General features: G+C 38.5%; 1 protein-coding gene across 1 annotated transcript; it reads right to left on the reverse strand.

The window, feature by feature from the left end:
- Nucleotides 1-10,802: 10,802 nt before the first annotated feature.
- LOC103440531 (mitochondrial phosphate carrier protein 3, mitochondrial-like) lies at nucleotides 10,803-11,174 on the reverse strand. Its single transcript, XM_008379225.1, has one exon. The coding sequence runs from the start codon at nucleotides 11,172-11,174 to the stop codon at nucleotides 10,803-10,805; it is 372 nt and encodes a 123-aa protein (XP_008377447.1).
- Between the last annotated feature and the right edge of the window lie 4,796 nt (nucleotides 11,175-15,970).

Below are 15,970 nucleotides of genomic sequence, written 5' to 3' on the forward strand. Positions count from 1 at the left end.
GGTTCTTTCATTGAGAGTGAACACATTTCCCCCAGCCAAATCATTGTACCACGCCATGCTAACGAACTTCAAAAGGCTTCGAGGGCCTCTGTCACGCCTCGACCTGCGAATAAAGACTATTCACGAGTTAGGGTATGAGTCATATCTTAGCTATAGAAATAAATTATACAACCAAGATATGGTGGAAAATAACCTTAGCTCATGAATAGTCTTTATTCGCAGATCGGAGCGTGACAGCCTCTCGAACGAAAGAACAGTCAAAACTCATCAACCTCGAAAGACGTGTGAAAGCCCTAGAGGACACCGTCTTTGGCTTTTAGGAGACATTGGTTATGGCAACCGCCGTTTAGACCTAGTAAAAATTTCTTTTCTGAACCCCCACACAAAGTGCCATCGTCTGACTCCCAAAAGATCTCTCAAGAAGCCCAAGAGTGGTCGAAAATCATCTCAAGACCGAGATTTGATGAAAAAACAAATCATTAGCGTCAACAAGAACATTTGGGTACTACCATAAAAGAGAGAAATGTGGCATGCGAAAAAGCCAAAGATTGTGGCTTCCTTCAGCAAACCCTTTCCAATCGACTCCAACATCCTAATGTTCTCCAATAGCCCGCAGTTCACGGGATAAAGGAAATCAAGAGAGATCAAGTTGCAGCCATTGCTACGCTGTAGAAAGTTTGAATATGATCCAAAAAGGAGAGTGGAGCTCTGCATCTCCATTGGACGAGTCCGCATAGCACCCATAGTCCAAGGGCCAAGAAACAAGCTAGAAAAGATTTGACATGGACCTTAACCCCCTGAATGACAGTATTCTAAAATCCAAGGTAGATGAGGATGCTGTTTACATAAGTCTAGATCCCGACCAACCATAAAGCAAGGCTAGAATCTGATCAAAACTATCAGATCGAGAAAAAAAATGTTCACTGCTTTCTTGCAGGCGAACAAAAATGTGTATGCAAATATTAAAATAACGGCTAAGTAGCTTGCAGCAACTTAGTTGGCATTTGTTCTTACAAACAGATCTTATGTTCGAATCTCCCTCCTCATTGTTTAGATGAGTTTAGTATAGATTATCTTATCGGTAATAAAAAAATTATAAATTGCTAATAAAGAAAATTTTGAAGTAAAAAAGAAAAATAAATAAGTAAATAAAAGCAAGAAAATTTTAGGAGTATAAAGTTCATATCCATGCAATCGGGAGCTCATTGTGGCCCTAACTAAATGGTTATATCAATATGTCAGACTTGGTGGATATTCCACACTTTGAGCTTTCTCTTTCCCGACACCAATCGAGAATTATTTTGTCCCTTTTCTATGAATGAAATTGTACATCCTAATGACAAATTGTTTATAAATTAGAACCTAGACTTTATTCATTCTAAATAATTGAGGGCCTGATATTCCTCGATTTTAATTGCGTAGACAACAAAAACTTTTTTTTTTGTGGATGCCTCTAGGCATACGCATTGAGCATGGCTCAGCCGTACAACAAAATATTTGGTTTTATTTTGTTCCCAAGTCTTGATTAAAGGTAGATGACAAATGATTGAGACAAATTGACATTTCTTCCATGATTAATTTTATATTCGATGGATCTAACACACTTCGAGATTTCATACTTATTCTTGCTAATGAAAATCATTTGATTCCATTATTAATGGTTGAGTTTCACCTCCCACATTTTTGGAATTAGCAAGAAAATATTGGTTGAGTTATCTCCCCATGGCTTATTCTTTTATTTTATTTTATTTTCAGCACTTTTATTATGTTTATTACATTTTCGTATATTATTATGAATGCATTAATTCAATATCTTCTATTTGAGAAATACCTACTTTCTTTAATGCGTTATTAGGGCCAATCCTGGCCCAGTGCAAGCAGGGTTGAGATCTAGGGCCCAAAATTAGAAGGGGCACCAAATTTTATTTTTTTATTTTTATTTTTGTTATTATTTTTACATATGTATAGGTAAATTTAATTAATTCTGGTATAGTGAACCCGTGAATTCGACTCTCCGTTCTTCATCGACGCATCGAAATCTCTATGGTCTTTAATATACATTCCAAGGACCAAATTCCAAGCCTTCTATTAATTCAATGATCATAAGTGCGTAATCATAACTCAATTCTTTAAGAACCCAGTACCCAGAATTCCAATTGAAGCAACTTTTCAATTCTCAACCGAACCGGCTTCGAATTCCAGAATTTTGAATCAATTTCCTTATTTTCCTGCTTGAGTTGTGCCTCTGAGTCTCCATCGTCTTGTGACGCCATCCTCCGTCCACTCCACATCCTAAGGTTTTCCAGTTCCCGTCCCACCACTCCAGTCATCACGGCAGACGGCCTAGAAGCAAATTTGAGGGTTGAGGCGCTCAGCAGAGACCTAGTCCCACTTTGACTCCCATTTGGGTAGTTGTGCTAGAGTGATAGAGCCCAGTTTTCATTTGTTTTTTTTAATTGATTTTCGTTTAGTTTTTCTTAAATTTTTATTCAACTTAATTTTGCTTTTTACAAATTAGTTTTAATTTCAGGATCACAAAAGCTGCAAAGTAAGACAAACGTGTACTGTATCGAGACTGCAAAAGTAGCAAAGTTCAAGTGGCGATTGGCAAGTAAGTAATTTTTATAATATATGTTGAAACTTTAACTGATATTGCAGGCATAATTGGAGGCCTTAGAGAGTGAGGTGCGGTGGAGAGAGAGAATGGGAGAGATATGTGTGTTCTATTCCATCCCATTGTGTCTTTATTTATAGTAGGAGGGAAGGTTAATTACTTACCCTAATAAGATTACAACTCTAATAGGATAATATCTAATCCTAAAGAATATTCCAAGATATCCTTAGATACACAAGAATTTACACAATCAAATTCCTAGTCTAATAGGACTGCAACACTCCCCCTTAAGTGTGTAAATACTCAACTAAATAGAGCATCAGGTCTTCAACGATGAAGTAAGTATAGTTGATGAAGTTGTCGGCACAATGAGCGGACGCGAGTCTCAAAACAATGGAAGAATGCATAAAAGTAAAACTCACAAAATTTTGTTATGGTAAAACCTAAGGTGACAGAAAAACCCATAGACTAAGGAGAAAAGTGAGAAGTTGCATTAAGTCAAAACTATACTTCTTCTGGACGCAAGTAGAAGAGCTCATAAGGGTATGATCAGCCCAGGATGGGTGCCTCGTCAAAACCTAGCTAGGTAGCAAAAACCCAGTGGGAAAAATGCTCCTAATCATAGGGAAAAAGAGTACATTAAGATTAAGTGAGTATACTTCTGGATACTCCCTTTAAGTTTGATAGAACTTCCAAATGAGAACTACAAGCATTTGCATATGAATAGTTAGGCATACAAATTCCTCGGACAAGCTTTTGGAATGTTAACTTCGACAATGATGTTGTGTAGAGGTCAGCAAAGTTGTCTGGGATCGGCTTACATGACTTGAAGCTCTTGATGCTTTGTTCATATGATGTAGACGTCATATGTTTTGGCATTGACTACATTGATGTATCATGTCTTGGTCGGGTGGATACATGTGGCATAATCTTCATGGATCATCGTCGGGACTCAACGATGGATGAAAAACAGCAAGTACTTCGAATATGCTCACCAAGAAATCTTAACCATGTCTCACATGTGGCGTAGTGAAGTGAGGTGAGTCTTGGAACAATTCGAAGGTTTCACAACTAAGGTCATATCATCAACCTCCAAGATATTGCGATATCCCTAACAGTAAAGACATAACGATTCAGGGATTTTCCTTGTGTGGGCTTGATAAGTAATCAGCGTCAACATAACAAACAAGGCAAGCATCATTCCAAGGATCATGGGGGTCGAATCTGCTTGAGATAATTTGGGATTTGCCCAAATCCGTAGTACCTTTCAGGGTAGTTGAAAAACGTCTTTAATACCAATTCAGTGGTTGCGTGTAAGCCTAGTGTTGCATCTTTACCAATAGATCAACAGCGAATGAGATGTCCTATCTAACATAACGAGCTAAGTACAACAAAGCACAAAGTTAAACTTAGATATAGAATTTTGGATTTCATAACCTCTTCAAGGGTTTTATTTGCATATAGCTTAGGGAAAATCATAGGTATATTCAAAGGTAACACCTTCGGGGTGTAGTTCATCTGGTAGACCAAAGTACCGTCAAAATAACGCTTGAACTTTAGGTTAAGGGGTAAACGAGTTTCCCAATATCTTTCATCTCAAATTCCATCTTGCGAGGCAGTTTTCTCAAGCTTTTCTAGAGTCTTAGTGAGATTCATGTCACCGACATAAACTGCAACTCTAGCAATTTGGAATAAGACTTCATAATTTAACACACAAGGGCATAGATACACTAGGATTTACACAATCATATTCCTAATCTAATAGGACTGTAACAATATGATGTATGTTGCTATTTTTTTTACAATATAGTCGATGAGGTTGACGACTTAGAGTATAATGATATAATCAATGATTTTGCTTCAAAAAATGCAAGAAGACTGAAATTGGTACTAGGTGGAATATCATGAATATAAAAATTATAATCCGCTGGACTAACTAGTCAAGCCAACGATTTGTGACACAATAACAATAACTTGAGCACAAGATATTTTTGGCCAAAAAAACCCATATTTGGGTTAAAAAACCAGGAACTCTCCACTGAGTTCAATTCACTAGTGTAAACAAAGGTTCATACAAAGATCACACAAGCTTAATTCCTAGAGCCCTATCTATGGAGAAGCTTTACCTTTGTGCAACCTTGTCTTACACAAGATGAAATCCTTCGGTCTTCATGAGATGGCAGCTCATCTTAAGCTTTTCACCTTGTGGCACTAAGATCAACACAATCAATGATGTGATATGATTTTATGATATACATATGAAATCTAGATTCAAATGACCAGTCAGATTCTCCAGTCAAACAGTTGAAGGCAGAATCTAACTTAAATCCAAAAGCTTGGTCTAAAAATGAATTTAAAGCTTAAAACTAGGCCAAGACATAAATGCAATACCTTAAAACAATGCAACCCTAATATACAATGATTAGGTGTTTAATGCATGATGAAGGTTTGGCAGGTTTCATAAATGGAGAAGATGCAAGCTCAAAGCTTTAAAGCAACTCTCTTTCTAAAAATAAGTTCTAACCCCCAAGACCAATATGCAACCTTAGGAGCACATATACCCAAGGAAAACTGATTTTCCATCAGCCAACTTGTCCCAATGACATTTTCGGCTGCAAAGGAGATCTAGGAAAATCAATGGCTAAAAACTAACTACCAGCAGAAATGTGTCAGTCAGCCCATGTGGGCTATCTTAATTTGTGTGCCAAGACAGCTAGAAGTCAGCGCGCAAAACTGACTGGACAATTAAACTCGACAAAATGCAACACAAATAGAGATATGAAATGCACATGCATGAACAAACCTTTGAGTTGAAATATGCCACTTCATGAACATTTCTTCTAGCAGCAACATCCTATCGTCAGAGTATATCCTCAAGCTAGATTGAGTATGTGTGATGGTTCAATTACAATATTTGACAAGGAAAGTCGAACACTTAAGACTAGACTTTACAAAGACGATTTCTTAAATGTTGAAATTTCAAAGAATTTTACTTCGATTGGTTGTATATGATTTTGCTTTTAGTTGTTGGGGTTTAGGTACTACGTCCCCCATTGTATTTTTGTCTTCAAGTAATATAATATGGGCGTAAGGGCCTAGCCCTCCCCCCCCCCCTAAGCTTTGACTAGGTTCCAACCCTCTTTAATTTTTTTTAATATATGTTTGTCAAAAATGCACATTTTTAACCTTTGTCTCGGGCACTAAAAAAGTCAGGACCGGCCCTGTGCGTTATATCGCACAGTTATAGAAGTAGTGTACGCTTATATTGTCATGAACTATAAGTTCATTGATGAAATGATGGCATGTTTATCATGGTCATTCATGATCCACAATGATGTGTCAGATTATTACAAATCTATATAGACATATTTTAAGGCCCCAACACAGTGCATCGTGCACATTCTTGCAAGGATTGCTCACACAACAACTTGGTCCTCAAACTATCTAAAATTGACTTTGGATCTCGTATTTCTTCTCGAGAATTATAAGTGTATTTCTGTACGCATTTAACATCTTATTATGGATTATTTGATCAGTGACCTAGATGTATCTACAAGACGTCATTCTATTATTCTCTTGCTATTATAATTGCAATTCTCAAAATTTTAAGGCTATTTCATGCCACTTGGGATTAATTTTGAGGACATAACTTCTTATGGCTTATCACAAGCTTTAAGCATTTTATTCATTGCTAATTTTTGCTTGGGAGATGTATCTTGATCACATGCATCCTTATGATCAATTTGGTTGAGGTGAAATTTTAGCCAACAAGTAATTGTACACAAATATGGTTTTTGTCCATTAATATTGGGATTCAAGTTTGTTGATGCACAAAACCGGAGGTCTTGGAACAACGTAAATTCGACCGTGAATCTGCAAGAAAGTAAATAACACAAGATGTATCGTGGTTCACCCCAATGTTTGGGCTACGTCTACATTGATATTGTATTTCTCTGAGATGTTGAAGAGGATTGTGAGGATGAGAGCCCTGCTCTGAATATGAGAGGCTTTGGGGATCTCAGGCCTAAGAATTGGTCTCCCTTAATGAAGAGAGTAAGGGGTCCTTTTATAGAATAAGGGCTTCTCACTTATTACATATTTGCCTCTTCATTTATTACCTAATTACATTTGAGTCCCTTGAGTATTTATACGAGATCTAAATACGGAGGCCCTAAGTATGGTACAAATAGTAGTCCCCCAAGTCTTCAGTCAAGAGAGTCTTTTGGCTGGAGACTTGAAATTCAGTCCATGTGTGGACCGAAGTAACTAGATGTCGTCTAGAACTGATACTCGATATGAGGCGGTGCCCAATCTAAAATGATGCTTAACCAGAAGTAGCACATGTTACGAGGCTGCTCTGTTTATGGCTTATGTTGCCTTGGTTGGCTCAGTCTTGTGGCGTTGAAGGTGAGGGAGTCCTTTTTATAGAATAAGGGCTCGTTCCTCAATACATAAATGATGGGCTAGAGTTGATGTTTGTGGCGAGGCGGTTGCTCAGCAGGCGGCGATGCTCTCTAATGATGGTGAGGGAGTTCCTTTTATAGAAAAGGGCTTACTCTTCAGTACATGAATAATGGATGCTCTCTAATGAAAGTGAGGGAGTCCCTTTTATAGAATAAGGGCTCGCTCTTCAATACATAAATAATGGGCTAAGTCCCCCAAGTATTTTTCATGAGGCTCAGTTGAGGCCCAATATATGGTACATAATGTAGTTCCCGAAGTCTTCGGTCAATAGAGTCTGTTGGCTGGAGACTTCAAATTGAATCCATGTATGGGCCGAAGTGGTGGTTGTTCGGAGGTGGTATTTGTATATCCTGCACTGAATCTTTGTCACAGCCCGTCCCGAGATTTAATTTATCGAGGACGTGAAATGACGGGATTGCCCTTAGCGGTTACTAAGGTATGTGTGTGTGACATATTATTGGACTAAATACATATATTCCTAAACTTTTGGAAAAAATAATTTAAGTTGGATTAAAGTTGGTATGTATGTTTTGTGTGGTTAGGGATTTTAAGAATTGGATTGCGACTTTTTTTTGGGTGGACCACACACACACACACACGGGACAACCCTATCCTTCCTCGTGCTCTCTCTCTCTCCTCTCTATTTCAGTCTCTCTCCTTCCCTCTCGAAATTGTACAGACAAAGCGCCAAACCCTCGAACATTCACGGATCGACGCCAAAAAGGTAAGATTCTTCATCCTTTCAACCTCTTGAGTCGTTTGGTACTAGTTTTAGAACGGAAAACCTTAGAAATCATGTTGAAAACTCGAGGTCCGATTTGAGTACAGTTCATGCATTTGTGATGTGTTGATTTTCAGGGAATTCTAAGCTTATAATGAGCTTAGTGAGGTCCTAAGGAAGCTCGGAGTGCTTAGTTTGAAGGTTTTGGACGTCGGGATCGTTGAGTTCAAAGTTGGCCGGTTTTCTTGGAATTTCTCCAATAAGATTTCGTAGTTTTTAGAGCCTTAAAGTAGTGTAACGTGATTCTACATGCTTAAGGCTTCATTTTGACATAAAATACGTGAAAAATGGTTGAGAAATGACGGAGAACAAGGAGATTGAAAAATCTCCAGTTTTCCGGCAACCGGCGAACCAGTCCGGCTACTGGAGGTTAGGGGTGATGCGCGTGGGGGCGCGTGGACCCGTGCCCATCCTGGCGCGTGCGGCCTTAGAAAAATTTTCTAAAAATATGCCGACGTTCGTGACGTCGAGGAGGTCACTGTGGTATACTCATATACCCAAATTGAGCACCGTATAAGAAGTTATTATGAATTGTTGGTTATGTGCTTTAAATAACGTTGTTTTAGTTGTTTCGCATATAGGTGATACCTATCCCGAGGATGAGCGCATCCAGGGACGTCACGGGGGTTACGACCCTTCGACTTATCAGTGAGTGGGCAGTTATTTTCTGTATTTACCTATATACTATTGATTTTCCCAGAAATTGAATTTATATGAAAGTATGTTTTAAAATGCCATTCATGCATATTGTGAATTATATGAATTGATAATTGATGCATATATATATATATATATATATGTGTGAACTGGTGCTGTGGACGCACATGTGAGTATCAGGTGAGTTTTATGTTATTCATATGAACCATTGATGATGTGAATTGTGTTGAGAGCTCATAACCTGCACCCCTGGTGTTAATGCTTATAGTATTCACCGCACCGCACGCTCACCTTGGATCCAAGTAGATCACTAGAGGTGGTTCCGATTGGTAGGTGACCTTAGATTACGCGCGCAGATGATTGATAAGAGAAGCACTAGAGCGTATTATTTCACCATTCTTGTCGTACAGACTACTTCAGGTAGTTCCGACTTATGTGCAGAGTAGCGCCGTACAGGTCACCGTGGTGACTCCGGCTGGGTTGGATATTGAGCTATAGAATTAACCGTACAGGATCAACTGCAGGGTCTCCGGTTGATTCATTATGTCACCTGTTATATTGATGCATCTATATTCTGTCATTGACATTTATAGCATGGCATACTTGCTGGATTTTGATAAAGATTAACGTTTTGAGAGATTTGAACAAATATTATGCTATTATGTTATTTTCTGGGAAAGTATACAGGTTTTACAGTGAGGGGTTACAAATGTTTTAAATGAAATGTTTTGGAAAACTTTGGTTTTACTGACCCACTCAATTTTGTTTTGCGCCCCTTCAGGTTTTAGTTAGCAGTTGGTGGCTCACAAGGTTTTCTTCGGCGTTTTGACAGACTTCTTGCATGTAGGACTCACCTGCAGATGTTGTAATTTAATTATAGTCCTACTTGACTGCACCTAGTATTTATGCTCTGAAATTGTGTACTGCACATTTAAACTCACTTTTGCATGCTAGTTGGATATTATTGCTAGTAGTTGGTTTTTATTCCTTTGTATTTCTCATATCTTTTGCTTCCGCATCGCACTTTTGGTTACGTCACGCTCACGTGACGGCCAGCACGCCTTGATTTTAGGATCGGGGTGTGTTAATCTTTATAGGTGAAGCTTTGCAAGTGAAGCTTTTAAAGCTGGAGCTTTGTAAATGAAGCTTTTAAAGCTGGAGCTCTCGAAGCTGGAGCTCTGTAAATCAAGCTTTTGAAGCTGATTGACATGAATGATGCTCATAAATGTTTATGTTGATTGACATGAGTGATACTCATGGATGTTGGCATGACTGATGCTCATGATGTTAACATGAGTGACGCTCATGAATGTTGACATGAATGATGGTCATGAATGTTTATGTATGATTGTCATGAGTGATGCTCATGAATGTTTATGTATGATTGACATGAGTGATGCTTATGTATAATTTTAGAGTACTGGACATACTTTTGATCACCTAGTGGGTGATAATAGCGGCAGGCTGCCAAATAATTTTGGAGTACTGGGCGTACTTTTGATCACCTGGTTGGTGATAATAGCGGCAGGCTGCCAAATAATTTTGGAGTACTGGGCGTACCTTTGATCACCTGGTTGGTAATAATAGCGGCAGGCTGCCGAATAATTTTGGAGTACTGGACGTACTTTTGATCACCTGGTTGGTGATAATAGCGGCAGGCTACCGAATAATTTTGGTAGTAATGGATGTACTTTTGATCACCTGGTTGGTGATAATAGAGAGCCTGGCTCTTTTGGGCATATGAGCCTTCTCCTTCCACATAGTATTCCAGCCCATTATTTTGGGCTTGCCGTTTTTATTTTTTTATTTTTTTATTTTTTTATTTTTTTATTTTTTTTATTAACCTCTGATGGGGTTATACAGATGTTTCCAAAAGATAAGAAAAATAAATTACATCATTCAAAAATAAATCCAACCCTCTGCTCAATGGGTCACGCTTATAATGCCATCACTACCGCAATTATGTCTGCTTCTTTTTATTTTCATTTGCTTTCTGCTTTTACTTTCTGCTTTTCTTTCCGCTTTTCTTTCCGCTTTTCTTTCTGCTTTGGATATGTCGCTTGATGACATGATTAAGGGTAATATTCCTTTCTCTTTTCTTTTTTTTCTTTTGGTGGATGGCAGAAAAGAGGAATAATAATAGGATTGTTATTAAGAAAGCTTATCTTCTTCCTCTCTACTGTCGGTCTGGTCTTCTTGTTCCAGTCCACAACCTTTTTAGTTTCAGAGCGGTCATCTCAGGGCTCGCTCCTCCAATATGGGTTATCTTCAATGATGCAGTACAACTTACCCAAGAGCACCTTCTGATTTGACAAAATTAGGAAATCCATCTGACAAACCTCTAGCAAATCCAGGCTGAGTTTGCACACGGACCTTGATTGCCTCAAAGGGGCAAAGAGCAACATCAGCAATGACCTCAGCATATGCAGAACCAGCAAGGTAGATCAAGGTCTTGTACTTGGCAGCAAACTCTGGTCCAGCAGGGTCAGAGTAGTACTTCTTGAACAATTCATAGAATCCAAACTTGCAGGCACCCTGAGCACTGTAACCAAGGAGGGTAGGCACCCATCTCCTGAAAAAGCCCTTAACCCCCTGCTCCTTTAGCAGAACTCCAAAATTAGATGCGATGCTTTTGTATTTTGCGGGATCAATCTGCATATTGCACTTGACTAGGTCAAAGGGAGTGACGGCCGTGTGAGTGAGATTTCGAGACAGGATAGAGGAGGAGACCGAGAAGGGATAGTTTGAGGGATATCGGGGCCGTGGGTTTTAGGTTTCCACTCCAAAGACAATAGAAGTCGTAAGAGTTAGCACCAAGGCCAATCACTAGACTAGGTTGATCAGCTTTTTTGTGATCGATTTCTCATAGCGGTCATGCTCAGGGGCGGTGCAGATATCAGAGGTGCAGGCCAACCGATGCTCATTTTTCCAGTATATATCCAGGAGCTGAAATCCAGCGAAGGGGACGATGAAGAGTGCGGGTTGGAGGATTAGAGAGACCAGCGACACGAATCGATTTTTCAACAACTTGGGCGCCAGAATGGTTAGGAGGAAGGCTAACGCCGCCCCTGCCGCCACCACGTACGTCAATATCATCCACTGCAACACCATCTTCGCCTCCAATTCCTTTGCTTTTGCTTGCTTCGTTGTTACTTGCTCTACTCCTCGTTCTGATTTTGCAGCTACCTTAAGGCTTAAAGGCCCAATCACCAAGTAAAGCATATGAGAAAGGAAGAAAAGTAAAAGAGAACGGACATAATTTTTTGCAGATTCATGGTGAAGGTGAAAAAATGAAAGAGAACTGACATAACTTTTCGTATCGTTTCCCACAGACAGTGCCAAATGTTGATGCACAAAACCGGAGGTCTTGGAACAACGTAAATCCGACCGTGAATCTGCAAGAAAGTAAATAACACAAGATGTATCGTGGTTCACCCCAATGTTTGGGCTACATCCACACTGATATTGTATTTCTCTGAAATGTTGAAGAGGATTGTGAGGGTGAGAGCCCTACTCTGAATATGAAAGGCTTTGGAGATCTCAGGCCTAAGAATTGGCCTCCCTTAATGAGGAGAGTGAGGGGTCCTTTTATAGAATAAGGGCTCATCACTTATTACATATTTGCCCCTTCATTTATTACCTAATTACATTTGAGTCCCCCGAGTATTTATACGAGATCTAAAAACGGAGGCCCTAAGTATGGTACAAACAAAGTTGATTTAGTTGTGCTCTATTTATTGAAGTTTTGCAAACTGTCAGTTTAATGAGACATTATTCCCATTGAAGTTTTGCAAACTGTCGTAAATCAACATTGATACATCCACTCTTGTCTCATAATTGACGTATGTTAATCTGTTGCATGTCTAAACCCTAAACCCTATATAGGTTCCAAACTTTGAAGCTCACAGATGTGGAGTTTATAGAGTTCAAGCCCGACTAAATTGACATTCTAGAAGAGGTTATGATCCAATTCTCTAAGTTATTCATCTAAATTTGTTTGTCCTAGAAGTGACAATGGAAGCTTCAAAGAAGCAAAATACACAAGCAATAAGATACTTATAAATTATGTATGTACATGCACATGAGAATTGTTTGGATCACGAATTGATGATAATCGATAATTTTGATTATAGTAGTTACTCATTTCATCAAGGCCTATTCAATCACGTTTTTCCATTAAGTGTCAAAAAATTATAAAAGCTTGACCAAATTAGAAAGATGCAAATTCCATTTTTTGAGAGCCATTGAAAAACGTGGAATTAGGAAACGTATGGCTTAAACTCCAAAAGTTATTCTAGGGTGTTTGTAATGAATTGAAATAAACTCACTAGTATGACATGATGCTTCATAGTAGAGACATGAGTATTCGGTTTTGTCATCATATGTGCAACCACATTTCTATAAGTACAGTGTTACTTTAGATGTGAGACTTATGGCATCTGGAGACTACGTACTAACTACTTGAGGAGTTACCTCTCGAAACCACTTTTGTTCGTTCGAACTAAAATTATATTGTTGCAACATACTCTTGAAAGAGTTAAGAGTTACGGTAGATCTCTTGGAGAGTCTATAAAGTTAATTGTTGGCGCACAGTTGCCATGAAGTTTAATCGAATGCTTGTACATATTCAAAGTGTATATTCTTTTGGTTTTTCTCTAAATTTTTTGCAGGAACATAAAAAGACTATTGTCATTCAGTCTCGATAACTTCCGTATTTTCCAAAATCGTCTAATTATTTCAACTTGTTACTAATGACTAGCCACACATAGGCTTACTATCATCGGAAGGAGATAAGAAAACTTATTCATTAGGGAAAGTCTTTGACAATGTACTGTAATGGACTTATAAGCACACTGTTCTCTTTTTCCTTCGACTAGGTTTTTATCCCATGGGTTTTTTCCTGTAAAGGTTTTTGCAAGGCAACATTATGCATGTCCAACACCATATCAATATTTCATAATCTTGGTGCCCGATTTTTCTCCTTTTGCTTTTTTCTAGTTAGGCCTTACCAAGCAAGGTTTTATCGAGGCCATCATCATTGATTGGTGAACATCCAAGCGGGAGTGTTATAAATAATAATTATTATGTGATTGTTTACTTTCTGGATCAATATGTAATATCCCAATAGTTGAACACCTTTCTTTGTAAATCCTACACCTATAAATAGGCAATCTAATGAGAAGGAAATAGCACCTTGATTTCTCCTCCACTTTCTCTCGTCTCTCTTAATCTCTATTTTATCTCCAATAATAATGAAATTTGGTTGAAATTTTCTAACAAGAGAAGGCAGCTTACCAGAGTAGGGACACAACCTTGGAGGGAGGACGCGACCTGGGAGATAAGAGAGATGAATGACTACAGCTGGGTGGAAGGACTTCAAAATTTCAGATCTGAACTGCTAGACTGCGATAGCGTATTTGAAAGGAGGTTATGATTGGAAATTTTTGAAATTTTCATTTGGTGGACATAGTTCACCTGTGTTTTGGAATCCGCAACTTAGTTCCTCTTACAACACATTTCTTAGTAAATATTGAGGTCTCAAAACTCATTTCTTACAATTCATTCGCGTCATACAAGGCACAAGAGCATTTTGACATTATTCTAATAGAAGGAACAAAGCTTCATTACCTTAATTCAGTTTTTCCTTCCTCCTTGATATCTTTTTTATATTTGAGGGCCTTTCTTCTTGCCAACACACCTGCAAAAGGCAAAGAAAAAAAAAAGTGAGTAGAATAAGAAACATATACCATGTAGGACTTGATTTTTCTCATTGATTATTCATAATGCTATTAGAGTTGAATGAAATGTAACAGCTTGTAGTTTAGAAGAAATAAAAACCATATATGAATGTCATAACTCAATACCCATTTCAGAACTTGATTTTTCTTCTAAACTACAAGTTGTTAGATTTCATTAAACTCTAATATCACTTATGAATAATCAATGAGAAACATCAAGTTCTACATGTTATGTTTCTTATTCTGCTCACTTCTTTTCTTTTTTCTTTGCCTTTTGCAGATGTGTTGGCAAGAAGAAATGCCCTCAAATATAAAAAAGATATCAAGGAGGAAGGAAAAATTGAACTAAGGTAATAAAGCTTTGTTCCTTCTATTAGAATATTGTCCAAATGCACTTGTGCCTATATGACGCCAAATTTAACAATATGTAATAAAATTTAACCCCTTTGTGTCCTTATTTTTAGTGAACAGTCAGTCTTGTCCCAATCCAATAGGCCAAATAAATGTAGTGGAACAATTGCAGAGGACAAAACAGTTACAAACTGAATTTCCCTTCAATTTGGCAAAGACCGGATTATAGATGACTCCAAAGTTCCTTGGGGTGCCTTGTTGTGCATAATGTGGAGCCAAAAATAATCAAAAAAAATTATAGAGGCGACAAGTGGATTTTTAGGTTAAAAAGTCAAAATTACCCTTGAGACACACCGGGATTCCCACGCGCATGGAACAGACAATAACGGCTCAATCGAGATCAAAGGAGATCAAAATGGTATTTATTCAAAACTCTCTCATCACTCCTCATCAAATCCTCACCCACAAGGTAACTTCAAATTATTCTTTTCAAATTGGGATTAATTACCAAATTAATTGCAAGATATTATTTGATATAATATCTTGCAATTAAAGCCAAAATTCCACCATAAGTGGCGGTCTCTATTTCTCCAAATAGGGCTAGTCACACCTCTATATATAGCCCCACATTTATCCAAAAACTTAAGCTCATTCTTTCCCTAAAATTTTCTAAACACTCTCTTTCAAACTCTAATTTTGGCATCAGAGATTCTTCGGCCAAAGCCCCTTATTCATCGTAGGCGCGTGAGGCTCTTGACCTTGATCTTAGGTGTTATTATTTTGCAAGTGCATTTTTGTCAAATGAGAAGAAGGCAAAAATTTGTATCCACAAATTGGTGCTTTCATTGAGAGCTTGATTCACACGTTCGAAGAAGACTCTCGCATTCAAAGTTTCTTATTTCTCATTCGTTCGTAAATTTTTCATAGTTTCTTATTCCTAGAATTTTTTATTTCTTTGAATAGAGGTAAGGGAAAAATACAATGACGGGAAATTCAAAAACCACGACCAACAGAACTTCCTACGTTCAAAGATCCGAATCAAATGATGGAGGACTAGACGTAGCCCTACCACGACGATCCACGAGGCTCAACGCGATGGCAAGAGGAGCAACTTTACCACCATAGAGCACCACCACCATGGCAGCCACGGGGACCACCGTGGTAGTGAGGAATAGGCCAACTCCATGGTAGCAAACCATGGCCTTATGCGCTGCCATTACAGCAGCCCAAACCCAGGACCAAGCCCAGGCGCATGCGCATGCGCAGGCAGAAGCTGCGCAAGTAGCATAATTTGCAGCCCACGTCGTAGGGCAGCCGAGCCAAGCCCAACTTGAGCAGCCCCAAAACGCTGCCCAAGCAGCTCAT

Source organism: Malus domestica, chromosome 10, assembly GCF_042453785.1.
Source record: "Malus domestica chromosome 10, GDT2T_hap1".
In the NCBI taxonomy this organism is placed as follows: domain Eukaryota; kingdom Viridiplantae; phylum Streptophyta; class Magnoliopsida; order Rosales; family Rosaceae; genus Malus; species Malus domestica.